Below are 27,964 nucleotides of genomic sequence, written 5' to 3' on the forward strand. Positions count from 1 at the left end.
CTCTTGCAAATTGTTCCTCAAATCAATCTTCTGTAGACAGAGCTGCATAATCCTCCATATTAAACATACCTGAACACAAAAACAGTGCAATACCAAAAGTAGTTTCATAAAACACTTCAGCACTTTGCTTGACCTCTAGATGTCATACTGCTAATGAAAAAAGTAAGCTGTGCTCTCTACCACAATTAATACCCTGAAGCCACATGGGTCCTCTCTACCTTATTTAAAATTATGTCCCTATGACCTTTCAGTGTTCTTTAGATCAAACAAAAATTTCAGGTAAATACAGTGAGCCATGTGAAATACCAAAACAAAGAGACCTCTCAAAATATAGTAAGGTCAAGCACAGTCCAGTAATACGTGGGCTTCTTTGATGGTAGTGTAAAGTCACATAGCTTTAGGCCTTTACTTACAATTGCATTTCCATTGCTCAGACATAAAAGTAGCTAGTTCTGAGGAACAGACTTCAGCCTATTTGTACATTTCCCAATTCTAAAGGCTTTTGCACAGGAATGAGGATACAGTGGTACCTCGGTTTTCGTACAGCTTAGTTCCCGAACAACTTGGAACTCGAACGCTGCAAACCCAGAAGTCAGTGTCCGGTTTGCAAACTTTGCTTCGGAAGCTGAACGTGCTCCTGAGCTTCCGTTTTCACTGTTGCACTGCTAATTTGTGTTCCCCCATTGTAATCAAAGCCTTCTTCCTTCCATTTTCACTGTTGCACTGCTAATTTGCGCCCCACCCCCATTGTAATCAAAGCCTTCCATTTCCGATTGCAGTGTTCTGAGGTGATATTTGGAGTTATGTTTGGTCTTTTGTTTTTGCTATTTTTTGCATTTTTGCTTGTGTGGCTTTTCCGTTTTTGTGACTGTGAGTTGTTCTTTGTTTTATGATTGATTGATTGATTGATTGATTGTGTGACTGTGGAAATGGGCAAAAGCCCCCCATCCAAACAATGACTATCATCAGTGCAGGTAAGAAAAAAAAGTAATTTTAATTTTTATCATCTACAATACTGTCTTATTTATTTTATAGTATAGTACATTGATTACTGCTTTCATTTTATGGATCAATAGTCTCGTTAGATAGTAAAATTCATGTTAATTTGCTGTTTTAGGGGTTGTTTTTAAAAGTCTGGAATGGATTAATCCGTTTTGCATTACTTTCTATGGAAAAGTACGCCTTGGTTTTGGAACGCTTTGGTTTTGGAACGGACTTTCGGAACGGATTAAGTTTCAGAACCAAGGTACCACTGTATACAACTTCTCAACCAAGATTATCAGATATTAGTGCCCCTTCGTGGCAACTAGTATTCCTTAATAGTCTCTCATATTTGTGTGTTGTGTCGCACTGAAATATTTCTCATGCTTGATTGCAGAACTCTAATTTGTTTGAACTTTGTAAGCCTCTATACCTGCTTCCCAATAAACAATAATAATATGAGCCTTGCATGAAATGGCTTACTTAACTGCATGATTCTGCAGATGAAACAGATTGAAGCGTTTTTCACCCTTGCAGCACAAGAATTTATATAGCTGTGCAACGTGAAAAAATATTAAATTTTTAGAAAACGTGTAAGTAGTTACAAACTAAAGAGGCATACCATTCAAGCATGGAGCAGAGTTGGTTTTGGAAACTGTCAACATTGTTTCTCAGATTCCCTCCAAAATTACTTCCTAAAATCTTTGCACTTACCCAAGAAGATATTTCAACTAATGTGTTTACTGAACAAATCCTATAAGCAAGATTGCATTAAACGCTGAAGCCTCATTACTCCACATCTTATTGGATAATTATTCCAACGAAGCTCATACACTCAGTAGCAATTTTCCAATAATCAATACTTGTCATGCATTCATGATAAACTATTTCTAAGCTCTGTCCCTAGGCTGGTTATTTCAGTGCCCTGGCATGTGGTTCTCTTCAGCCTTATTGACCATTTAAGCAAGTGTCTGGGGGCGGTGGGGGTGGGGGGAATCACAACCAAAGTAGGTCTATTAGTATTTACAGCAAAGGTCTAGGAGATTCAATCATTCTCCTATTGTTTTATTGCAGATAGCCCAGCAACCTCTCTTTATTACTGCAGGAAAAACTCAAAAGCTGGCTGAATGCAATCAAGTAGTACGTGTTCAGCTTTGCAATGTTTCAAAGGGCAATGATTTACCGCTACAAACCAAGTATCTTGCACACAAAACATCTGAGCTCGGTAATTGCCTCATGTTTTGTACAAACTATACAAGGCAGCATGAGGTCTGCCCACACGCAGAGTACCTGCTGCTACCCGAAGCCAACTCCCCTCCCCAACCCACCCTCTTCCCCCAATTCCATGGGCTCTGTCATCAAACAGCAGAAAGACTCGTTTGTTTTCGTTGTGCCCTGAGGTTTTACTATACCTTAGGTTCCACATGCTGTGTTAAAGCCTCATGTCAGCCAGCCAATAGGCTGTGTTCCACGGGATTCATTATTCTTGTTACTGCTGAAAAGAGAAGGGCTCTGGAATGGCACGTAGCATGGATACGAGAAACTGCATGACTCATCAGTATGTGCAGTAATGTGGTATCATTGCAATTTTACTCGTAAAAACCATTGTGGCCTTTCATGCTCTCGTAGATGTTACCACTAAGGAAATCAACAATCTTACAACAAAGATATTTACAGAAATCACGTTTCCTAGCTATATATTTGTCCAAATATGCCAGCAGAAATTGCCAGGTCTGCTGTATCTGGACAGAAATAATTTGAGTGGAAGTGAGAAGGTATCAACCCTTTCCTTTTATCTTCAGTACTTCCATTCTCCCAACAAGTGTGTTTCAAAACTGAAGAAACCAACATTTTATTATGGTTTATCTTCTTATGCAAAAAAGTATGTCACTGATACATGGTTATGCAATCAAGCTTGTATTTAAACCGAATCTCCCCTTGAATTCACATTGTTGTTTTTAAAAAGTCACTGGTTTGCTTGTTTTTAACCTAGCGGCTTATTCAGTTCTGGTTTCCTTTTTTATCACTATAACACAATCTCACACATGTCTACTCAAAAGTATGCCCCACCGAGTTCAGTGGGGTGCACTTCCAGGGAAGTATGTATGAGACTGCAGCCCCCAGCAACTTTCCAAACTCATCAAAACAGAAACTAATAATATAGTGGCGCATCTTGTTCTTTTATTTCCTACTTTATTTCTTGGGAGGGGGGGAGGCTATCAGAAAACGATAACAACTGTGAAGAGTAGTTAGTTCTTGTGTTTAAAATACAGATAAATAAAAAAGAACCCTCAAAAAATTCAAGAATCCAAAACTGAGCCATAACTGAACAATTTCAAAACAATTGCAGTAAACAAGTTATCATGCTGAAAGAAGGAAATGCCAGTATGAAGAATTAACTAGGACTTAACTAAAACAGGGTACCTTTTGCAAAACATTTCAGTAGCAGCAAAAGGCATCCAACCTGTGATTGGGGGTGGTGGGTTGCTACAAAGGGGGACAAAAGGGAATGCGATGCTGATTCAAGAAGCATTGCTCTTGCTCTCAATTGACCTTGTGTCACTACCATGTAGGCAAACCTGAATGTATGGCGCCTCCTATATCCTCACCACATGATCCCACAAACTATTATTTGCAGGAGTTGACTGACCTGGTTTAAAATAAAATGCTGCTAAAATAGCAACTATTGGGGGAGTATTTTTGTCCTCCCTAAAGGAACTACAGTGGTACCTCGGGTTACAGACGCTTCAGGTTACTACACTTCAGATTACAGACTCCAATAACCCAGAAATAGTACTTCGGGTTAAGAACTTTGCTTCAGGATAAGAACAGAAATCGTGCGGCAGTGGCATGGCAGCAGCGGAAAGCCCCATTAGCTAAAGTGGTACTTCAGGTTAAGAACAGTTTCAGGTTAAGAACAGACCTCCAGAATGAATTAAGTTCTTAACCCGAGGTACCACTGTACTTTTGGGTATCAAAATAGGTGAACCGTTCGATACAGTTGAAGATTTCACTTATAAGGCAGCCCATTTTTAATCTCTTCAAAAGAAAACATATTAGTTCAGCTTGTTGATTTTGCATCAACACATTTTGTCAATAAACACACTAAATTTCCTGTAGCTTCTTTAGATTTTGGGTTTTATTCTAACGAAATGCATACTTGGTCAGCAGAATATCAGAAAAATGCTGCTATGCCTTTATGCTGACTTTTTAATATAACATTTATTAACTTCACACCCTGGAAAGATTAATCTCCTTTGTTCCATTTTCTTTCTGTTGGCAGGACAACTGATAAATATATTGGAAAAATCATCTGGTGTCACTACTGTATTTACATCCACAAATGGAAGGCAGACACAGAGGAGACGGCAAAGATTTTAGGAAGCATGCTATAGGTAGTCATAGAGTCTTGCTGTGGTACAACTTGGACTTGTGCTGTTTATTTTCTTGGTGCTTATTTTTAAGGTTATTTTTCATGCTTTTATTTACATTTCAGCTTGTATTTTGATGAGCTTGTTTTTATTGTTAGCTGTCTTGAGCAGCATTCTGTTGGAAAGGCAGGACATAATTATTCTTAATAAACAATCAGGTTGTTGGCCCCAGATGCCAATCCTGTAATTATTTAAATTTAAAACTGCTAGAAACTGATATAGGTGCCAATGGAAGCATAAGTCACTGCTCCCTAAACACAGGATTTAATTCTAAATCAGCAGCAGAAAAGAAACAAGCAAATGTACATAATCATGCCAATATAATGCAAATTTAATTTGCAGATTCCTTAGTTATCCCAATAACATTCTCTCCTAAGTTCTGATACAGAGTTGTTCTTTGCTCAGGATCTCCTTAATAAAAAGGTAAAGGTACCCCTGCCCGTACGGGCCAGTCTTGACAGACTCTGGGGTTGTGCGCCCATCTCACTTAAGAGGCCAGGGGCCAGCGCTGTCCGGAGACACTTCCGGGTCACGTGGCCAGCGTGACATCGCTGCTCTGGCCAGAGCCAGAGCCGCACACGGAAACGCCGTTTACCTTCCCGCTGGTAAGCGGTCCCTATTTATCTACTTGCACCCGGAGGTGCTTTCGAACTGCTAGGTTGGCAGGCGCTGGGACCGAGCAGCGGGAGCGCACCCCGCCGCAGGGATTCGAACCGCCGACCTTTCGATCTGCAAGTCCTAGGCGCTGAGGCTTTAACCCACAGCGCCACCTGCGTCCCTATGAAGATTTAATTACAGTAACAAGACAGCAGCCACTGAGAGGGCTCAGAACACGACACATGCAAATTTACCCTTGGAAGTTACCCAAAATTTGTGCTCCCCAGCAACTGTGACCCTTCCTCAAGCAGGAGTGGTGTAGTCTTACTAGCAACAACACACTGAGTTACTTCTTCCTCTTCGGCGATCACTCGTAGCTGAGTAAGACTGTTTTCCATAAACACGGTTTTAACAATGAGTCCATAAGTGACTGTGGAGACCAATTCTGGATTCACATGTCCTTCCACAGTGGGGACATTGCTTTCCAGGTAGGAGTTTCTTCTTAGCACGTTTCTGTCTTGTGTCCTGAGTTCGAGTGTCTTCAAAGCCCATATAACACCTTTGGCAAAGCTGTTCTCCAATTGTACTGCTAGCAGGCAAGTGTTTCCCAATTGTGGGTGTTTATACTACATTTTTAAAGATTTGCCTTGAGACAGTCTTTAAACCTCTTTTGTTGACCACCAACATTACGCTTTCCATTTTTAAGTTCGGAATAGCGTAGTTGCTTTGGAAGATGATAATCAGGCATCCGCACAACATGACCAGTCCAACGAAGCTGATGTTGAAGAATCATTGCTTCAACGCTGGTGATCTTTGCTTCTTCCAGTACACTGGTATTAGTTCGCCTGTCTTCCCAAGTGATGTGTAAAAAATTTTGGAGACACCGTTGATGGAATCTTTCGAGGAGTTGTAGATGGTATTTACAGTGGTACCTCAGGTTACGGACGCTTCAGGTTACAGATGCCTCATGTTACAGACTCCGCTAACCCAGAAATGGTACCTCGGTTTAAGAACTTTGCTTCAGGATGAGAACAGAAATCGCGTGGCGGAGGTGGGAGGCTCCATTAGCTAAAGTGGTACCTCAGGTTAAGAACAGTTTCAAGTTAAGAATGGACCTCCGGAATGAATTAAGTTCTTAACCCAAGGTACCACTGTATAAGATGCCTCATGTTTCATAAGCATACAGTAAGGTTGGTAGTACAATAGCTCTGTAAACAAGCATTTTGGTTTCCCTGCGAATGTCCCAGTCCTCAAACACTCATAGTCTGGGAAAACTATGTAAACAAGTTCCTACTTTCCTTCCCAGATCTAGGCTAGAAAGGGCATGGTAAGGACAGGGTGTTCATCCCTGTTGTGTTGAGATTCTCTGAAGTCAATGCATGGTCAAAGAGAGCCCTCATTCCTCACCAGGCTGTGGTCAAAGTACTGTCAACCCTGCTACACAAGATCCTTTTCAACTAGAGAAGCCAAGTTATATGCAAAGCTAATGCCCGTAGCTCTCTCTCCCGACTTTAGCACGCTTCTGAAGCAATTCACATCCCACGCTTTAATATTCATACCATCACAAGGATATTAAATCCATATTTAAATCTGTTCTGATAACTAATCAGCTTCAACAAAGATTTTATTCTGAACTGCTTAGAAAGAGATGCTGCCTCTCTCTACTCTGAGCTCATGTTACCAAAGAAAATGTTTGCTGTGGCAATTTATTATCCTTATTGATTTTATAAATTATACGGGAACAAATAAATTAATGATGAAACAGCCACCTGTCTCTGTGTAACCAATTTCACTTGAAAGTAGAATGACTAGGAATAAATTTACCTAAAGGTATTGCTATAGCTAGGACAAGCTAGTTCTCATCCGAGCTCCCCGCTTGGGAAAGGAAAAGAATACTAAGATTTTCAAAATTCTGGAGCATACCCTACAGCTGTCCAGTGATCAAGATTTCAGACAGAGAAGATTGCTATCTGTATTTGCACATGTGACAATAATACTGTAAGTTCAACAGAATAGAAACACAAGAGTTCTCTTGACAATCAACAATGCATGTGAAATCCAAAACACAGTTACTGAACAGAATACTGAAGGTGAAAAATGGAGGAATAAAAAAGAGCCTTGGAGTTTGAAAGGTTTGTGAGATTACAGATAAGATTTCCCCCCTTTTTATTATTGTATATTTTTCTTGTAGTTATTTTTTTGAATATTTTCTTGTTACATTTGTTTCATAAAGATTTTTAAAAGAAAAGAAAAATAGTCTACCAAATCTTATGCAACTCACAGAAAAACACACAAAGCATGTGGAAACCTCTAGAATATGCACACAAAATTAGGTTCAAGAGTAAAATGGCTTTAAACCTAAGCCAAGAGTTCAGAAGCAACATCAAACCATAAAGGTAAAGGTAAAGGTACCCCTGCCCGTACGGGCCAGTCTTGACAGACTCTGGGGTTGTGCGCCCATCTCACTTAAGAGGCCAGGGGCCAGCGCTGTCCGGAGACACTTCCGGGTCACGTGGCCAGCGTGACATCGCTGCTCTGGCCAGAGCCAGAGCCAGAGCCAGAGCCGCACACGGAAACGCCGTTTACCTTCCCGCTGGTAAGCGGTCCCTATTTATCTACTTGCACCTGGAGGTGCTTTCGAACTGCTAGGTTGGCAGGCGCTGGGACCGAGCAGCGGGAGCGCACCCCGCCGCAGGGATTCGAACCGCCGACCTTTCGATCGGCAAGCCCTAGGCGCTGAGGCTTTAACCCACAGCGCCACCTGCGTCCCAACATCAAACCATAGTTTGGCATTGTATTCACAAGCCTGGATTGAACCTACCTCTCACACAATCCTTTAGCCTTCCTCACACATGGAGATGCCCTATTCATTTTCCTGATTTGAGCAAACTATATTTAGCAGTTTAATCCCATTTGGTCATGGGTTACAAACCATACTTTCATGGCTCCTCAAACTAAGAAGTCATGAACTGGCACACACAAAGGAGAGAAAAGAAAAGAGCCAAAGACATACTCCAGTTTTATGCCCAACAGGGGCAGCCCCAGATGGAACTCAGGTTACAAGGGTGATCAAAGGATTGATGGTCCTTGGGACCATTGTGTCCATCAGTTCTCATAGCTACTGTAGCCTTGTACCTGAACCACCACTATGTGTGATAAAGCACAGCACACATTCCATATACAGAAACTATTGTGTCGTCTTAATTGTGCAAAGGAGTTTTTGCTCCAAGCTTGCAGGTACTTTCACCAGGACGTTCACTCACACACAACAGACACGCACACCAGCATGGTGAGAGTAGTTTGAACCCATGCATGTACATTTAAAATCAATGAGCTCAGTCTGCAGGATTCAGAAGTAACCTAAAGATTTTGAATTTAAGTCACCAATGTATCAAGAATCTTCAAAATGTACCAAAGCCAGAAAAATGATATAGACAGAGCATGTGAAGTCTGCTCACATCTTCCATCCCCAATATGTGGTCACAATACAGTGGTACCTCGGGTTACATACACTTCAGGTTACAGACTCTGCTAACCCAGAAATAGTACCTCGGGTTAAGAACTTTGCTTCAAGATGGGAACAGAAATTGTGCTCCAGCGGTGCGGCAGCAGCAGGAGGCCCCATTAGCTAAAGTGGTGCTTCAGGTTAAGAACAGTTTCAGGTTAAGGACGGAACGAATTAAGTTCGTAACCAGACCTCCGGAACGAATTAAGTTTACATAACACGTACCACTGTACTTAAAGAGTGACTGTGCCCCCTGAATATTTATGAACAGAATTACTTGAAATTATTATTTCGTACAGAAATGGAATGTGCCAGCTTCAGACATAGAATGTTTATGGAGCACAACAACCAAAAAATGGAACTGGGTGACAATCTTTCCATATGAGAAGATGTTTGTAAGTAGCAGGTGCCCACACGGGTACAACAATTTTAAGCTCACTGAGCATGGTTTTGCTACCATAATTAAAACTTCCAAAGCCGTGGGGGCTTTACACAAATTGCCACTTCCATGGAAAGAAGCTAGTGTAATCCCTGTTTCTGGCAATTACCATACCATAAATCTAAAGTCTAACAGTCATAAACACCATAGTTGAGCCGGTCAAGATTGCAGAAATTCACCAAAAAACTGATGGTGCAGAAAAGACCCCAACCTACACAGAAACTAACTACTGAATTCCAACTACTCAGAAAGTTGTATCAATGGGAGCCATGTTGAATACAAATGGCAGTATAAAAATCTTGACTGAAAATTATTCCTGTTTCAAAGTAAATTCACCCAACCAAAGCCTAATAGCTTTTGAGAACTTGCAAGGTTCTATCCACATGAATGGACAGACAAGTTATGAATATTGGCAAGTCATTAAGTTATGTAAGGGATGTTCCATACTCCAAGCTGAAACCAGGGTTTTTTCATGTAGTACAAGTAGTACACACAGTTGATTGGAAAAAAGGAGGCATAGAACTCCTCTCTAACACAAAAATCATACTTACCCTTGGTTGCCAGTTTTCATACTGTTTCTGCAGATTTGCACCAATAGTTTCCAAAGCTTTCTGTGGCCCCATTGACAGAGGATCTAAAACACATAAAAGAGACATGAGACTTTTGATCAGTTCCTCAAGAATATTCACATAATTTCTACTTCAGCCAAATGTGTATAGAGGTAAGGGTATTTGAATACAGATTATAGCCCACAACGTTACTTTGCACCAACCTTGTGCAATCTCCAAGGATGTAACGTAGCAAACTAGGCAACTTGCATAAATTCTGGATAAAAGGCCCTGGAGTATGAGATAGCTGCTTCCTTTAGGACACTGATATAAAGGGAGCTTGGTGCAGAGACACTAACATGCTTAGCATTTCCACCAGTCTTGCCCTGTCCCAGCCAACTGAGGACTGCTACCTTAAAACAGAGGTAATCAACCCTGCAAGGTGCCATGGCACCCATGAAAGCTTACTTAAGCAAAAACAAGTATATAGCCCCCCTAGAAAGGAAGTTACGGGGTAAAATGTGCAGGGACCTTATTAGACAGCAACAACGTGTGTGTGTGTGTGTGTGTGTGTGTGTGTGAGAGAGAGAGAGAGAGAGAGAGAGAGAGAGAGAGAGAGAGAGATCCACAATCCAGACCAGCAGGTCATAGCTGTCTTTCCATGGTAAGCATAAAGTTATCAAGGTGGCTATCTCCTTAATTTCCATCGAGCTCAGCTCAAATAAAGGATTTTTCACAGATAAAAAGCTAGTGCCCATCATCACACAGCAGTGCTCTCCGCTTAAAACTTTTAAAAAGCTGTATTTGAGGTTCTCTAACAATCAGGGTTTAGTGCAGTGAGATATAGGAAATTATATTTCAGCACTACAGCTTCAGAACATCAGGATTTTGATAGGCATGAGGATCACCGACAGAAGTGATTAGCATTTTTATTCTAGTAGCTGATTTATTTATTTTCAAAATAAGGAAAGAACAGATAGGTAAATGGCAAATGCTTTTCCAAGACCAAATCAAAATATTCCAAAAGACACACAAAGAAAAAGTAATCCCTTCTGCTGCTCTGCTCATCTTTTATCAAAACAGAGGTTTCTGGAGAAGTACGTGGTCAGTTGTAATCAAGGCTAGTGCAGTTCAAACACAGAATTGAGTATCAGAGTAGAATTCAGTATTCTGAACATTTATGGATCCCACTTTTCAATAAAGGAACACTCACAAAAAGAAGTTCTCAACACAGTTATGGAGAAAAACTGCTGAAGATGGGGAGGAAGTAATGATTTCCAGTAATAGCAATTCCTCAGAATTCTGCAATCAACTTGTTGCCCTCCAGATGCTGTTAACTCCCAACTTGCATCAGCCTCAGCCAGCACCACCAATTGCCAATGAGACAACAGATACAGTCATTTCCAGATGTTGCTAATGTAAGCCAAAGGGAATTCAGCTGCTTACTGTCAGGCCTGGTCGTTGTCCTCTTCAGATCACCACACAAACGCTTCTTGTTCTTTTATAAAACTTTTTATTGTGTATTAACAAAACAATCTTACAAACGGTTCTTAAATATTATTCCTCAGAGTCACTTATTTCAGATACCTTCTGAGCTCTGCTTCTCCATGACCAGCCACTCTCAAAATGTCGAACGCGCCCTTCCGTTCGCTTTCCCGTGCTTTTTTCTACCCTCCTGACTAGAGCTGGCCTGTATCTCCCCTCCTCCGAATCTGAGCTAGAACTTAACCCTTGCCTTTCCTGTGAACAGCCAGTCCCTCCCTGTTGTTCCTCCTGTTCTATTAGATTCACTGCTCTCCTTCCCCCCTTGGGGAATGCTTTCTCCCTCTGAGAAACTGGAAATTTCTAACTCTTCCCTGACACTTACATTCACTCATGTGTTGAGCGCTAGCTGTACCTATAGTAAAGGAACAGGCTTCCCCATTTGGGGGAGAAGAATATTGCCCCACAACACTAAAAACCAACATGAAAAGTTCTCACCCATTTTTAAGCAGAAGATGGGTATGCTAGCATTTTTGTCTCCTGACACTCAGAATACACAATTCAGACAAAAGCTTACATCTCCCCACTTAACTGCCTGTATCTTCCTCAGAAGGCCCTTCTCATTCTTTAAGAACCGAGCTAAAAGCATCCTTCCAATACAGTACCATGCTTTTGGCAAAGCTAGGGCTGAAAAACTGGGTCATTTCCAAATTACTCCCTGAAGCACCAAGATTAATTTGTAAAAAATGCATGCAAAGAGAGACTAATGAGTTACAGTGCAAGTCCACCCAGGGAAGAATCATGTCCTTGTGGAATGCCAAAGGAACATTTGCATGCTTAATGGAACCCACCTGACACTATGGACAAAAAGAATAACTCTAGTACCGACTGGTGAAGCAATAGCTCTAAGGTGAAAAGAACTAAGAATGGGTTAGACATTTCCCCTATTCAATTTTTTTTTACAAAAAATACTATAAAGAATTCTTGCTTTCTGAAGTCTCCTATTAGTCAATACTTTTAAAGCTGGCTTTGGACTTGCATGGTTTCTAAATTCATTGAGTGAACTCTGACCAGTCACTGTCTCTCAGTCTAAACTTACCTCACAGGACAGTTGTGACTCTCATCAAGAGGCAAATACTTTCAGGCAGTTGGCATTTTGTCTAGATAAGCAAGTTGCACTATGGAACACTGTTTCTCGGGTCACACATTCAGAATCAAAATGTTGGAATAGCCTGCTCTATGCCCTTGTAGTAGACCTCCAAGGTGACCCAGAAGTGATTATCAAACACATCTTCCAGTTGCTTAACTCTGATGTTTTCTCATGCATCCTTTCAGACCCACTAAAATGCCCAGGAAGGATCCGGCAAAAGCACCAATAGCAAAGAAAAGTAGTGGTAAGAGCTCACTTCAGACAAATGACTGAAAAGATTGGAGAAATAGAAAACAGTGGCACTGGCAAAATCAAAAGGAAAATGAAGGGGATAATAAAAAAAAAATAGACAGCTGTTGTGTCGTTCTTGCCATGGCTACTCAAAAGAGCAGCTGCTTAAGAAGGGCCAGAACCTCCAAGGCTCCAATGGAAAGGCTAGTTCTTGTTAGCCTCAGAACACGTGTTCTGGTTATAAGGGATTCCTTTACCATCAATTTTATTGTACTGAAATAATAAATGCATTGTATCTGCTCTTACCCAGACATGAAATGCTATCTTCATCAAGTATTTAGTCATACATCATTAAAGGTAAAGGTAAAGGACGCCTGGATGGTTAAGTCCAGTCAAAGGTGACTATGGGGTTGCGGTGCTCATTTCGCTTTCAGGCTGAGGGAGGTGGCGTTTGTGTACAGACAGCTTCCCAGGTCATGTGGGCAGCATGACTAAACAGCTTCTGGTGCAACAGAACATTGTGACGGAAGCCAGAGTGCACAGAAACCCTGTTTACCTTCCCGCCACAGTGGTACCTATTTATCCACTCACACTGGCGTGCTTTCAGACTGGTAGGTTGGTAGGAGCTGGGACACAGCAACAACAGCTCACTCCGTCATGGCGATTTGAACCACCAACCTTCTGATCGGCAAAGTCCAAGAGGCTCAGTGGTTTAGACCACAGCGCCACCCGCATCTCTTTTACCTATACATCATTATCACTGGCTGGCATGGTTTCCAGACACAGTGGAGAAGTAACTGTCCTGGGATTGCTGTTTTCCCTTTTGCTAAAATTAACTCTTAATGATGCATTGTGGCATTTGGGTCACATTTAGGAGAAAAGAACAGTATTATTTTACAGTTAGTCCATTTCTAGGGACTGTAACAAACCATGTCACATTTCCTGCCTTGTTTTGATGCACTGCCTCCATTAGGCAGTGTATAAACAGAGAGATTTCAGTTGAATTACATTGCTTCTATTCAGTATTCAACTCATTTACACTACTGCTATAAACAGATTTTCCCGCCTTTGAATGCTACAGGGCATTCATCTTTCTTAATGACATTTTCTACACACTTATTGTGACATTTAATGCCAGGTCATAAAGCAAAAGCAAAATAAGAGACAGGTGTCATTTTTCTAAGAGAAGATAGGAAATATTACAGGAACACTATTATCTGGAGTGAAAGCAGTACACCTAACAACCGTATCTTCTCAAAAATGAATGTACTAGTGCTTCAAAGCTCATTCAAGGCAAATTACAGAAGATATGCACTCCTATTCTTCACTCAACCTTCAAAACATAACCGCATTTTGTTCACTCCAGTTTTAATCCCAGGGAGACAGATTTAAGGCACAGCAAAAGGAGAAGAGTGCAAAAACATTACTTAGTGGCTATTAAAATATCACTGTGTTTTTTAAAAAGTATAAATTGTGTGGGGCTCACGTATATAAATATCACACACAGTGGTACCAGGTGACAAAACAGGGAATGCTCAATTCCTACATTGTTTCACTGCAGGGATGCAAAGCCCCTTCCTTCCTTCCTTCCTTCTACCTCCCAGTTACTCAATATGCAGAAGAGTCTAGAACACAGAGTGCAGGGGGAAAGGCTGTATCACTTCTCACTATTCATCTTTCAGTGGCTTGCTGTGCTGCATGTGTGGGGAAGGAGATGCAAAGTGTTACTTCTTTCAACACTCCCATTTTCTTAGCAGAGCTACAGCAGGAAATCCTAAATATTTCTGTAGCTCTCTGCTGCTCTGGCCAGTAAGCAGAAGATTGGAGCAAAACATGTTCAGGCTCTCCTGGACACTGGAAAAATCATGCCTGGGTTTTCCTGGTCCTCTGCTACTTACAAATCAGACTGAGCAAGCAAGTGGAGAGTACCCCAGTACAAAATGCAGACAAGAAATGATTATAAAAATGTGATGTCTTCTCAGCTAGTTGGGGATGCCAGCATGCTGAGTCAAATGGAAAAGCATGACTCCTCACAATTATTTCCTATATTCAGTGCACTTATTTCTAAGAAATAAAATAAAATACACAGTTGTTGTAGCATCCCAAATACTAGCATTATACCACGGCTGTTATAATACAAGGAGAAATCATCCATACTTATCTTCACATAACTGAACATGCATGCAAACATAAGTCTTGGTTAACAGCTCTGCAGTAAATGAAGTCACTTTGTAAAACCTTCTGTCTTCTTAGCAATTAAACCTGATGTTGCAGCTCTTTTATAGGGTAAGAAAATACCCAGACAATACCAATATGAATGCCTCTGGCTTTTTGTTCATTTCAGACAAGACCTTTCCATTTACTGCAATATTCCAAAATTTTGGAGCAATCCAACATTTCCTAGATTTTGTTTGTCTATTAGAATACATGCTCTTAAGAAAGCCAGTGATCCACACAGAACAAGTTAATTAGGCATACAAATCACGTGCACTGGGAAATACCTGATGTGTGGGGGGACAGACTGCATTCATACTGAATATGTGACATTATAAATGACATTAAATTGTCATTTAGACAACAGCAGTGCACAGAAAGTTTTATCTGTCCCTCTCTCCACCAAATTCAATTTATCAAAATTACTGTCAGAACCCATACTTTTTTGACATTTGAACTAAACTGAAGTTCTGGCAAGGAGCTGCTGCTTTAATGAAACATTTACATACACAAAGCACCCCTGTTCAAGTACGATTAGGGTCTATTTGTCAACAAACAAGAATTAATGCCCAGTCTCAATTAAGATACCAGGAAAATGAGGTGGACTAACACAAAAAGAAAGGAAAGAATTATGGTTGTGCAATTTCTTCAACAGACATTTCAGTTTGAGAATTATTGCCCCCAAGGTCCAGTCACTCGGCCATGCCAATATGTCTTCTCAGCAGTCAAAAATCACAATGTAAAATTGTAAGAAAATAATTTGGCTTGGGGTTTTTGGTGACCTATATCTAACCTGCATTATGAAACCTCTTTCTAGTAAACAATGAAATGCAAAATGCATACTACTACACCCAAATCCTTGCAGGTATCAAAACTTCGCTACATTAACTCTGGTTATATCCAGGGACATACACAACAGAGGGACTATAATGTACAACTAATCACACACTATTCATAACAGGATATTCAAAGTGGCCCCCAAAAGGTGTTGCGGCCCACGTGCCTCTGAAATCCTCTAGAATAGATGCAACTATGAGCAGCATGTTTTTGGCTTCACACAAATAGCAGTGGCCATGCAGAGAAGTGTTCTTGGTATCTGCTCCACAATCCTCCCCTGCAAAGCTAGCCTGAGGCTGAATCTCTTTCAGACAGATAAGCCCTTTTACACTAGGGCTGAATTTCAGTGGCTTAAAATTAAGCTGCCAGGAGGAGGTAGTGTGGCATTTAGTAAATCAACATGCTTTAATCTGCATTTCAACACAGGATTTGTGTTTAATGTGTTGTTACCTGCCTCCAGTCTCAAGACAGGGCTGGTTAAAAGATTAAACAAATAATATTCAAATGGACTCACCTATCCAGCACTCAAGACGGGCACATGGAGTTGTCTTCACCACATCAGGAGGGTCTACTCCGACATTTAGACACAACACTAAGGCAACACTAACCGTCTTCATCTGAAAAAAGGAAGAGAGATGATCAGTACATTGTTTAAGACAATCCTTTAGCCTTTTCAGACCAAACATACATTTGGAGACCAGTTTCTTACTGTTTTACCATATATTTGCATGGTGGTAGTGCTGCTGCTGTGATCCACATCAGATCAGGCCACGATCCACTAGTAGGTCCTGACCCAACAGTTGAAGTGCAGTGCTGTAGCATACATGGCCTAAAAACTCATGTATATATCTACAAATACTAAAGATAAAGATAAAGATATAGGCATCTTTACTGCAATTTTTTTTCATCATGTAGGATAGCCCTCTGAAAGAATATTAGCAGGTAATGTAATTGCTTAAGCTTCTAAAATGAAAGATTCTGGCCATTAATCTCTGTTCTAAGCAACAACTGGTGGAGGGTATTTCTACTGCAATTCTGTCTCTGAATTTAAGCAAGTTTAACGGCCTGCACATGGAAAGAAGCCACCTGCTTGTCAAACAATAAGTATACATTTCGTTTGCAGTCACTGTAGGAAACTGAGTCCAACATTCAGCATGAAAATGTGTTCCCGTTCTCCAGTGGGAAATTCCATCTGTGCAATGATTGCTGTGATTAATATGCAGACAAAAGCTTCTCAGTTCTGCTATAGCATCTATAACAACCAAATTAATTTATTAGACAAGTTAGCAAAAAGTATGGATAACCTTCTGCACCATAGCCCCAAGACCCCAAATGCACTCTTAAAGTGCTTGTGCTCGTATCTGTACAAAGTATTTAAAAACAGGCACTTGCCTGGTAACCTTTGGCAAGAAAAAACAATTTCCAGCTGTATAGGTAAGAAATCTTTTGTAAGTAGAAGAAAGCTGCTTCTTTCAGGCCACTGATGTGCACAAATAACGAACATGGGTGGGTACACCAGCACAAATGTTTGCTTGGTTTGCTGATTTGTTTTGTGAACTTATTGGAAAAGCTGGTCCTACCATTCTGAAATGTTCAAATTAGGGAAAATTTGTATTTGTATTTAATTGCAACCATTTTGCTGAAACCTATTTCTACATGGTTTTAGAGAAAAGTCAAATGTTGTTCGTGGCAAATCGCTGACTGACCCTATTTCTAATTATCCTAAGGAACTATTAAATACAAGGTTGCACCCTAAACATTCATGTATTGATCTCCAAATCTGTTTCTTGATTAGGGAAATCTGCCTCAGGTTATCTTTTGTTCAGAAAACACATCCTGGGGCTGCATATGTGTCTTAAATTCCTAAAGCTGCTGTTTCTAAAGCCCTTAGTGCAGTTCCACTGAAGACTGATTGCCAGTGGATCTCTGCCAAACTTCATGGATTAGGCAGAGTCCAACAGAAATGCTTTATTAAAAAGTAATGGAAACACATTATTCAAGATTCGCAAATCAATAATGCAACATAGCATGCCTTGCCTTAAGTGACCACTCAGGAAGCCAGATAAACAAAAAGAGCCTTAAATGTGTTTCGGATCTCTTAAAATAAAGCTCATATATTGCAGGTAGATCACAAGACACAGTTTCACCATACATGTTATCACTGAAGAAAGGAATTTGATTCTAAGCATACTACATGGTTTGTGGTAAAGAATATCTGCGCAATATTCTTACTGCAAGACTGGGTAATTGCATGCTCTCCAAGATATTATACTTTAGGAACTCCCGCACTGTACAAGGGCCAAACTATACCACTTCAATTTGTAGCTATCTAATAATAGCTGTAGGACTCTATTACACTGGTGTATGATAAGAGTTAATGATGCCCTTAGGCTCATGTTGTCTCAGTCCACTATTACAACAGCCTCTTCTCCCCACTCTTTCCTGTTCATTACACATCTTGGCTATTCCAGTCTCACAGGAGCATGCATATATATATATATATATATATATATATATATATATATAAATAAATTTGGGACATTGACAAGAAAACTATGGCCAAAGAATTGCACAGGGACTTTGGCCTAATCCAATATATGCAGACAAAAAGCAGAAGAAGATGTTACATGATGAATCTTTTGTAAGAAGCATGAAGAAAGACAAATAATACAAGTTCAGTGCTGATACAGCCTGAAATTCCACAAACCAGACATTTCACCTTCTTTTAAACACAGCCTCTGAGCAAGAAACCTCAAGCTACTGAAGATAAAGTACCTGACTCAGTAACAGTCTCAGAGTTGAATTACAGAACTCCAAAGCAATAAAGTGTAACAAAAAAAGCTGAAAAGGAATAAAGCATTTCATAATTTCATAATAAAAACCCAACAAGAAAGGTGTGATTAAATGATGCCGCCAGGGACCAAAGGCAAGTACCGTAAGAGTTTCTGCAGGGAAGGTCTACTGCGGTCAGTCTAGATATGATGTAAGACATGCAATAAAACAGTAACATTACAGCCCGAGGAACAAGACCATTATAAAATACAGAATACAAAAAGTGGATATTTTACTAATTTTAGAACACCAAGGAAATTCAATTGTCAATCCTATCTCCTTAGATTTTTCCAGTGTGATAAAACTTTGCTGAATAAACTACCACCATAAGAATACAAGATGAAGCCAAAGGTCCATCTATTCCAGACATAGGAAAACTTGGCCCTCCAGATGTTTTGGGACTACAACTCCCATCATCCCTAGCTAACAGGGCCAGTGGTCAGGGATGATGGGAATTGTAGTCTCAAAAAAATATCTGGAGGGCCGAGTTTGCCTATGCCTGATCTAGTCCAACGCTCTGCTTTCACAGTGGCCACATAGGAAGCTCAAAAAGAGGACCCAAGAGCAAACAGGATGGGTGTGAACCTCAGCAACTGGTAATCAGAGGCATGCTATCTCTGACACCAGAGGTAGAATGTTGCCATTGTGGCTAATAGACATGGGCAACCTTATCTTCCATGAATTGGTCTAGTCCTCTTTCAAAGCGATCTGCACCTCTTGTGAGAACAAATTACATTTTAACCACAAGCTGTGTACAGAAATACTTTATTTTGTCTGTCCTGAATTTTCTAACATTCAGCTTCACTGGACATCCCCAAGTACTGCTGTTAGAAGAGAAGAAACAAAACTTTATATTACTGACTTTCCACATGCCATGCATAATCTTATACACCTTTATCATGTCACCTCTTGCATTTTCACTAAAGGGAAAAGCTCCAAATGTTGTACAGGCAGCGAACATTTCACACGGGGGTTCCATCCCCGGCCCCCGCAAGCAGCAATGGAGCGTGCATAAGCACATTAAACCCCATTACTGCCCCCTATCTGCCCTGTTCCGGGTCCAAAAAGACCTGTGCATGGGCGATCACATGTCAATTCAATGTGCCTAAAATGGTCACGGCCTGTAACCTTCCCTTGAAAGGGACTTGCTCCACACCCCTTGATTCTTCTTATTGTGCTTTTCAGAACCTTTTCCAGTTCTACAATTTACAATTTGAGGTGAAGTGACCAGAACTGTACACAATGTTCCAAATGCAGTCTTACCATAGATTTGTATAACTCCATTTGTTCAAACATGTGACCCAAAAGCAGAATCAGATATGAGCATTTGCATCCATTCATAAAACATACATGGAGGTACAACAGGTTGCATGGATACTATGGTAGTTCCTTTCTCTTTGGAAAAAGAATGCATAAAATTATAAAGTTTATTCTGTTTGCACTGTGATAAGATATTAAATATAGAGAACATTTATTGGATGCTATCCTTTCTTCTATATATTTGTACTACGGGCATTAAGTGTTTTAATTATGAAGATGAAAAGCTATTAAAATGGGCTTTATTATATAATAAAGCAAGATTTGTAGTGTCTAGTCAAGAACTGCCAGTTGGCTTCACATCTCTGTCTTGCCTAGGGCTGCTAATTCAATGGCAACAGAAGAAAGTTTGGATCAAATACATGCATTCTGATACATCCAGGGCAAGGAGCGGGAGGAAAAAAATCAAAGATCAATCATTAATAACACTCTAAAGTTGCACAAAACTTATTTCTGGGATGGCATCATTCCTTGATTGTTGTTTACCACAATTCCTTATTTTAAAGTCGCATATATAAGGGACCTCCTCTCACAAATATTTACATAAATAGTACTCAGCATTCCCATGCCTTTCTAGAGGAAAGCCACCTGGATCTCCACATCCCTGGGGTGCTCATTAAGATTCAGAGCAGGGGAAAAACTTTCAGCAAAGCTGAAGCCATACAAATGTATAATTTATAGAGAAAGCTAGAAACTGGAGCACACAGCAGAGAGACTGTATGAAGAAAGAATTGGAGGGTGGGACCAAACAGGGAGAATCCCATGTATTTTTAGAGTAAAAACCCTGCAGTCTCTACTATCTCCTCCCTCTCCCTACATCCAAAAAGCTTGCTGCAAAACACATCAGCACAGGGGCTACATCCCAAGGCAAATTGTTGATCAAAATGCACTGCTATCATGGACGTTATGCATGTTTCACATTTCCTCATTTTATGTTATCAAGGGGTTAAAGTAATGCTTTCTAGGATGCAGGAGGAAGCTTCATGATTTCTGAAGCAGTTCCTTCTATCAGCACTTTACAGGAATTCCCAGAGGACTGAACAGCCCTTAGGAAAGGGGAGAAAGCAGTTTCACAGTTAACAGGTATTTCAGTTTAGAAGCTTTATTGTGCAACAGAGAAAAAGAAAAATTGGACAAAGTCTGATTCTATCTTAACACACATAAATGTGAACTATGTTATGTACAGGCATTTAGCCCTATGGGAATGCACGTGGTAGTGTAAAGCAGAACGAAATGCTATAGTCTTGAATTAAATTCTGCCCCAACTAGCTCAACTCTTATGCTGCTTGCACACAGAAGATGACAGGAAGCCAGACCATGGTACAGAGAAAAGCAGGGAACAGAGCCCAAGTGCTCACCCATTTCTGAACAAAGATGAGTAAAGGTCTAGAGACCAAGCCTTATGGGGAACAGTAGAGGGAGTGGGTATGTTTAGCCTGGAAAAGAGGAGACTCGGAGGAGATATAATAGCCATCTTCAGATATCTGAAGTGCTGTCACATGGAAGATGGAGCAAGCTGGTTTTCTCCTGCAATGAAGGCTAAGACCAATGGATTCAAGTTAAAAGAAAGGAGATTCTGACTAAACATCAGGAAGAACTTTCTGACAGTAAGAGCTGTTCAACAGTGGAACAGACTCCCTTGGGACATTGTGGACTCTCAGACACTGGAGATTTTTAAGGAGAGGTTGGCCACTGACCAGATGACCCTTGGGGTCCCTTCCAACTCTACAATTTTATGATTTTATGAACACAATTCAAAGCAATGGTTGGTTTGTTTTTATGTTCTTCACTGGTTAAGTGAAGTGGTATACATTTAGATTCTTGTACTGAATTACTCCCTACTGGTTTTATGTTGGTTTCAAATTGTGCTTAGCAGCTATGTCATTTTTAGATTTTTTTTCCTGTTTAAATAATTGTATTTGATGCTTAAATTCTGATACTGAAGCAGTAGGACCCTACTGAATTCCCACAGTAAAATGAAGTTGTCTGGGGAAGAAGCAATGACTGTATTCTCTCTAATTTTGTGTTGTACCACCAGCCCATGAGCCACTTTGTGACTAGTATCCACGACACTTTCTCAAAATTCAAGTGGTGCCCACTGGTCCATTCTCAACTAAGTGATCTGTACCAGGGAACTACCAGAAAAACACTATGAATAGGAAGGAATATGAATAGGCTTTTTTAAAGGGCTACCAGAGGCCATTCTCATATAGTCTCAGACCATACAAAAATGTTACCAGTTCTTCACACTCCTCTTAAAAGTGTGTTTTTCAACCTGGGCATGCACATTGATAAGCTTTTGAGCTACATGCATATTATTGCCCATGTATTAAAAGTAACATGGATAACCACCCTATTAATCCTTTTCATACTAATTTACTGCTGGGTCTGAAGGCATTTCTAGTTCTAAACATGATCTAGACACTCAGTTTACAATAATAACTTTTGGTGAGAAAACGTGAGTGTCATGGGAGATTTTTCCAATGATTGTCTTCCAATATGCAACTCATTCAGCAAGAAATAATAAATCTGTGTATTTTATCTTCGATGTAGTTACAAAACCACATTCCTTAGGCAAATAACTATTTTTAAAAAAACAACAACAAATGCAGAGAAAAACATACCTAAGGCAAAAAACATAAGAAACTATGAAAGAAGAGAATGGCAATTTTTCATCAATTTAACTATTGCGCAAATACTGAAACCTTTGGGAACAATCCACAGAATCAAGCTATCAAGATGTTGAAGCAGTAGCTTAGTCAATAGTGAGGAAAACAATACAAATGAAAGGCGTACAGTATTCCACTATTATCCAGCCATACAGCAAGCCATCCAATGAAGGAAGAAGCAGCAGCAAAAAGGTGCTGCAGATAAAATATATTAGCTGCATAGTCTGCCACTTGCCCAAAGGTGAATAGCATTTTCTTCTAAGAAAGAAGATTGCCTGGATTATAATTCAAGCCTAAGAAAAAAAACAAAGATTGAGAGGCTCCTGGCAGAGATGTCCTCCAGCGGTACAAACACCGCAAAAACCAATGTATCACAGCAAGGCTGTTGACCTTGATAAATTCCAAAGCCAGTCTGTTCATATCCTAACCTGTGACAGCAAGGCAATTCCCTTTACCTGCAGAGCAGCAGCACCAAATAGGGAATTATTCGCACGTATTATAGCCCAATGTGTATTGAACCCTGAGAGAATGATATCCTTTCACCTCAATTTATAATTGTTTATCAGATGTAACAATCAAAAAAATTGAAAATATAACCCCCACACATAACCTCCCCCTTTTCTCAGGAAGGGACATGGGTGGTACTGTGGTCCAAACCAACCGGCTTGCCGATCGGAAGGTCAGTTGTTCAAATCTGCCCAACATGGTGAGCTTCTGTTGCTTTGTCCCAGCTCCTGCCAACCTAGCAGTTTGAAAGCATACCAGTGTGAGTAGATAAATAGGTACTGCTGCAAGGAGAAGGTAAATGGCGTTTCCGTGCACTCTGGCACTCATCAGTGTGTTCTGTGCGCCAATAGTGAATTAGTGATGCTGGCCACATGACCTGGAAAGCTGTATGCGGACGAATGCCATCTCCCTTGGCCTGAAAGTGGAGATGAGCACCACACCCCAAAATCGAATTCAACTGGACTTAACCGTTCAGGGGTTCTTTACCTTTACCTTTCCTCAGAATTCCAAGGTGACACAAACTTCAGGGTCTGTACAGGATCTGAGCCTCTAAGTGTATGACCCAGAAAATTCAAGCCCCTTAATATTTACCAACCACCATTCCTTGTTACAGATTACATATCAATTTGAAACCACACTGCAAGGATTAAAAAGGAAAAAAGTATAAGGTATGAAGATATTTATTTACATCAAACTGTGTTTGGACATATATTCTCATACTGCTGTATTTTACTCCAGCAGTAAAGCTTATTACTTATTTTTTAATTTTTTGTATCCTGTTCTTCCTCATACATGGTTCAGGACTGCCAACATCTCATATACTTGACATCTGTACTGCCAACTGATTTAATGAGAACTACATTACTGATAGAGTACCCTACTGCTGTTTTACAGCATGGATGTGAACAAACCCATAACGTCTACTGATAAATTTAAGACAAACAACTGAAGTCTTTAGCGGACTTATATGGACGTTTGATCACTTTTTACTCATTTAAGATGTACCCTAAAGCGTCCTGGCTCCCATCACAATGCAGTGAAAGAGGTTCTCCCATACACATAATAAATAAAGCTTTATTCAAGGCTTACTAGTATGGTATGGTTTTCCCAGTAGTGATGTATGTAAGTGAGAGCTGGACCATAAAGCTGGACCATAAAGAAGGCTGATCGCCAAAGAATTGATGCTTTTGAATTATGGTGCTGGAGGAGACTCTTGAGAGTCCCATGGACTGCAAGAAAATCAAATCTATCCCTTCTTAAGGAAATCAGCCCTGAGTGCTCATTGGAAGGATAGATCCTGAAGCTGAGGCTCCAATACTTTGGCCACCTCATGAGAAGAGAAGACTCCCTGGAAAAGGCCCTGATGCTGGGAAAGATGGAGGGCACAAGGAGAAGGGGACGACAGAGGACGAGATGGTTGGACAGTGTTCTCGAAGCTACCAGCATGAGTTTGACCAAACTGCGGGAGGCAGTGGAAGACAGGAGTGCCTGGCGTGCTCTGGTCCATGGGGTCATGAAGAGTCGGACATGACTAAACAACTAAACAACAACAACAAAGTACAGGTGCAGATCACCAGCAGCATGGCTAAGTGTTCAAGAAGAACATCAGGGTCTGAAACTGAACCAAACCTATGATGATGTCTTGACCAATGGGCATGCTCCCCTCACCAGCTTTTAAAGGCAAGAGATGATGCGCTCACTTGCAAGACTCCTTCTCCTTATGAGATTCGTATGAGATTGGAGGCATGCACTTTTCCGTGGGGTGTGTGTCTCCCACTGCAAGGGAAACCCTTTGCTCCAGAAGAGGGAACTAGCAGGAGTGGGAGGGGGGAGTGTGTCCTCTCCAGCCCGTCCCTGTTGGCAGCATCCTTTCCACTCTCCTCCTCTGAGCCAGTCAGACTGACATATCCCACCCTGAGCCAGTCAGACATGCCCTTTCATTGCTATGAATTGCCCTCTCTTATATTGGCACCAAAAATGTGTGAAAACAAGTTTCCTATTACTTATGTCCAGAAATATGGGGGTGATCCTTCTTTTTGCAATTTAATAGTATACTCAATTCAACACAGCACCACCTTAGCATGGAAACAATTGCAAATTAGACACAAATGACAAATGTCATCTAAACAATTCCATGTTCATGCAAAAGCCTGAATGAGCTGCAGATCTCCCTTTGTGATTTCACACTCTGTCAAGGTGATCCCGTGCTGCACAGCATTTTAAAAAATATTGCTTTAATTCTAGACTGTCAAATTGAAAATAATGGCAAAATACACATTATGATTTATTTGCAATGAGCTCTAGTTTGTGACAAAGTTGTTTTAATAATGTCAATGTAATTGATTCATTTATGCACTCACACAGCAGGATGCATCAAAAGGAGTGACTCAGCTGACAGTGAAAGATCTTTCCAAATCAAGGATATATTACTACAGGATTATTAAAGATGAATTTCATTTCCCTTTTAAACTATTGTCACATTAACAAACAAATGCTATGCCCTGACAGAAAAAAGGAACACTTTTTGAAACTTTCATAACCGTGTTGCATACATTTATATAGTTCTCCAAAACAGTAAATGAAGGTAATATTTGCTAGAATACAGATTAAGTTTCCAACTACGCTTACTGGAAATTTGCAGAAAGAGCTTTACAAGTGCTTTATTTGTAATCAAAACCATCATTTAACAAACAGCCACAATTCTACTCTCAAAGGAAAGAAATGCAAGAAGGAGAACAAAACAGCTATAAATTACAGGTATGGTGCAAGAATCATGGGATTAAATTGTAGACACAAAAAGCACACTGTAATGGCACAATAACACCATAATAAACTAACCACTGTTCAGTTCCAAAGGCCAGAATGGAAATGCATAATAGCAGGTTCTATAGCTGCATCAAGTATGCAAATTTTAATTTGCCATCGATTGGAAACTCAATAGTAAAAGGCATCACTGTGCCACAGTCACACTTAGTTTAAAAATCTACTAAACCTGATTGTAAAAGATTGTGGAATGTATCCAATGCTGAGCCAGCAGGCTCCATTGGTGCAAAGAAATTGCCATTTATTGTACTGTATTCTGCTTCCACCTGTACACCCTCAACCCCCAAATCTGCTTTGGAGAGTCCATCAAACCTCCAGAGCTGATAGCTGATTTTTAGGGTGCATAAGGGGGCTGGAGGGGACAGGAGAGGAAACGAAAGTCCCACTGCTCGAAAGTTCCTTGCACCAGTGAACCAGCCGTGTTTGATGCAACCCTATGGCTTGTTAGTAAAATGCAGATCAGAGAGAGAGAGAGAGAGAGAGAGAGAACACTTGAACACTGAAACTAACTCTTGGATCCTTTGAATGCACTCTGTACCAAGCATGGGTCTCTAGATGTTGCTGGAGTACAACTCACATCATCCCTGATCATTGACCATGCTAGCTGGGGCTGATGGGAGTTGTAGTCTAAAAGTGGCTCACAATTAGCTAAAGGAACACCAATGAATCAAACCTGAATCAAAATTTATAAATTTATTGATTTTAAAAAACGTTTTAACATTCTTTTTCTGTTCTTTACCTTTTGGTTGGGTTGAACCATGTATGGTATTGAAAGGCTTTGTTTTGAACATTTTGCAACGTCAATTTACCTGCATAATTTCTCTTTTATAAATCAATAAACAATATTATTTATTAAAAAAATAATAGTTTGTTAACTCTTTTTTTAATAATAATAAAAATGATGGAAAGGCAATTCACTGGAGAGCATATCTGAAATTCTATGCCAAACTCTGGAGGCAGCTGAGAGATTGGTTCTAAAAACCTTCCTGAGACTTCTTGGTTCAAGAATTTAAAGTGTTTGTCACCACAGCTATTATGTTTTCTCTTTTGCTACAGTGTTTCCCAAGAGTCAATGCCCGCCCAAGCCAGCAAGAAGGCAAGCAACATTATAGCTTAATCACTTTTTAATTAACACTCAAGTACATTACAACTTGGCGTTTTATTCTTACTAAAGAAAGTGTGATGGTCTATGACTAATACAGGCTTGCTTTTACTAATGAGCTGCAGTGATTTAGTACAGCAGGAACATAATGCAATTACAGCAGCAAAATCCAACAACCATGTCTCACATCCAGTGCTGACTTGTATTCACTAGCAAAAAATACCAAAAGACATTTTAATAGATAAAAATTAAATCTTCTAAAAAGTTTTGGTTCTAAAATATCTATCTTCTGTGAAAATCAGAATCTTACTTTAAATTAGTGGACAAATTACTATGTGTACTCATTTTTTAAAAGGTACTGCTAGGTAACAAAGGAAGTTTTATTTTAGCTCTTTTAGTACTGATTCAGTTAAATAGATCAATTTTTTAAAAAATAATGCTTCCCCATTCCTACCAAACTAGGAAGTACACTACTAAGATCATAGACATTCTGCAATAATTTAATAAAGGCCTGGCACTGATCATTACAAAGGCCAGGATCCAAAGACGCTTTGTGTACCCAAAAGCCTATAGAGTTTCTACGAGAAACGGGCCTTTTCTGTGGTGGCTCCCCATTTGTGAAATGCTCTCTCCAGAGAGGTTTGCCTGGCATCTTCATTATAGAGTGGCTGGGGAAACCCATCCAGGTGGGCAGAGTATAAATAATAAGTTGTTGTTGTTGCATCTTTAGGCACCAAACAAAAACATTCCTCTTTAACCAAGCCTTTGGCTGGCTGACATCCAATGCCCACTTAAAATATGTGTTGGAGGGGTGGTTGCTATTTGGTTGTTTTTGTTTTTATTTTGATAATGTATTTTGTGCATTTATATTGTGATTTCATCTTGTGAAGTGCCCTGAGACCTGCAGGTATAGGGTGGTAAAAAAAATTAATAAATAATAATAATGTTTCCATAACAGTCACTCCTTCCTCTGGTACCACACAAACTGGAGTTTTTTTAAGGTCGAGTTTAAAAGGTAGTTTATGATATTGCACAATGGTTAGTTATTTACATTTAAAAAACCCTCTAAATTCCTCTGGGCTAGGAACCTTGAAATAGCTAACCTCTTCACCTTTGTAAGCACCTAGGCCCTAAGCTCTTATTTGGGTCCATGCCAGATTCCTATAAGTGGTTTCTTAGTTATCTGCAGATGCTATCTCCATTGGGCCATAGAATCATCCCAGAAGTACCGTATTTTTCATCCTATAGGATGCACTTTTCCCCCTCCAAAAATGAAGGGGAAATGCATGTGCATCCTAT

General features: G+C 40.2%; 2 protein-coding genes across 3 annotated transcripts in view; one reads left to right on the forward strand and one right to left on the reverse strand.

Moving 5' to 3' along the window:
• RPTOR (regulatory associated protein of MTOR complex 1) overlaps positions 1-27,964 on the reverse strand; it is a 325,970-nt gene that overhangs the window by 278,298 nt on the left and 19,708 nt on the right. For both annotated transcript variants that reach the window (XM_079965357.1, XM_079965356.1), the window contains exons 2-3: positions 15,930-16,032; positions 9,505-9,587 (exon numbers count right to left, since the gene is read on the reverse strand). In XM_079965357.1, coding sequence (XP_079821483.1) covers positions 9,505-9,587; positions 15,930-16,032 — 186 coding nt within the window. The remainder of the gene's footprint in view (positions 1-9,504; positions 9,588-15,929; positions 16,033-27,964) is intronic.
• Positions 1-27,964, forward strand: part of LOC307209943 (uncharacterized protein) — a 501,253-nt gene that overhangs the window by 61,376 nt on the left and 411,913 nt on the right. The window lies entirely within an intron of this gene.

This window comes from Podarcis cretensis, assembly GCF_951804945.1.
Source record: "Podarcis cretensis genome assembly, chromosome: 2".
In the NCBI taxonomy this organism is placed as follows: Eukaryota; Metazoa; Chordata; class Lepidosauria; order Squamata; family Lacertidae; genus Podarcis; species Podarcis cretensis.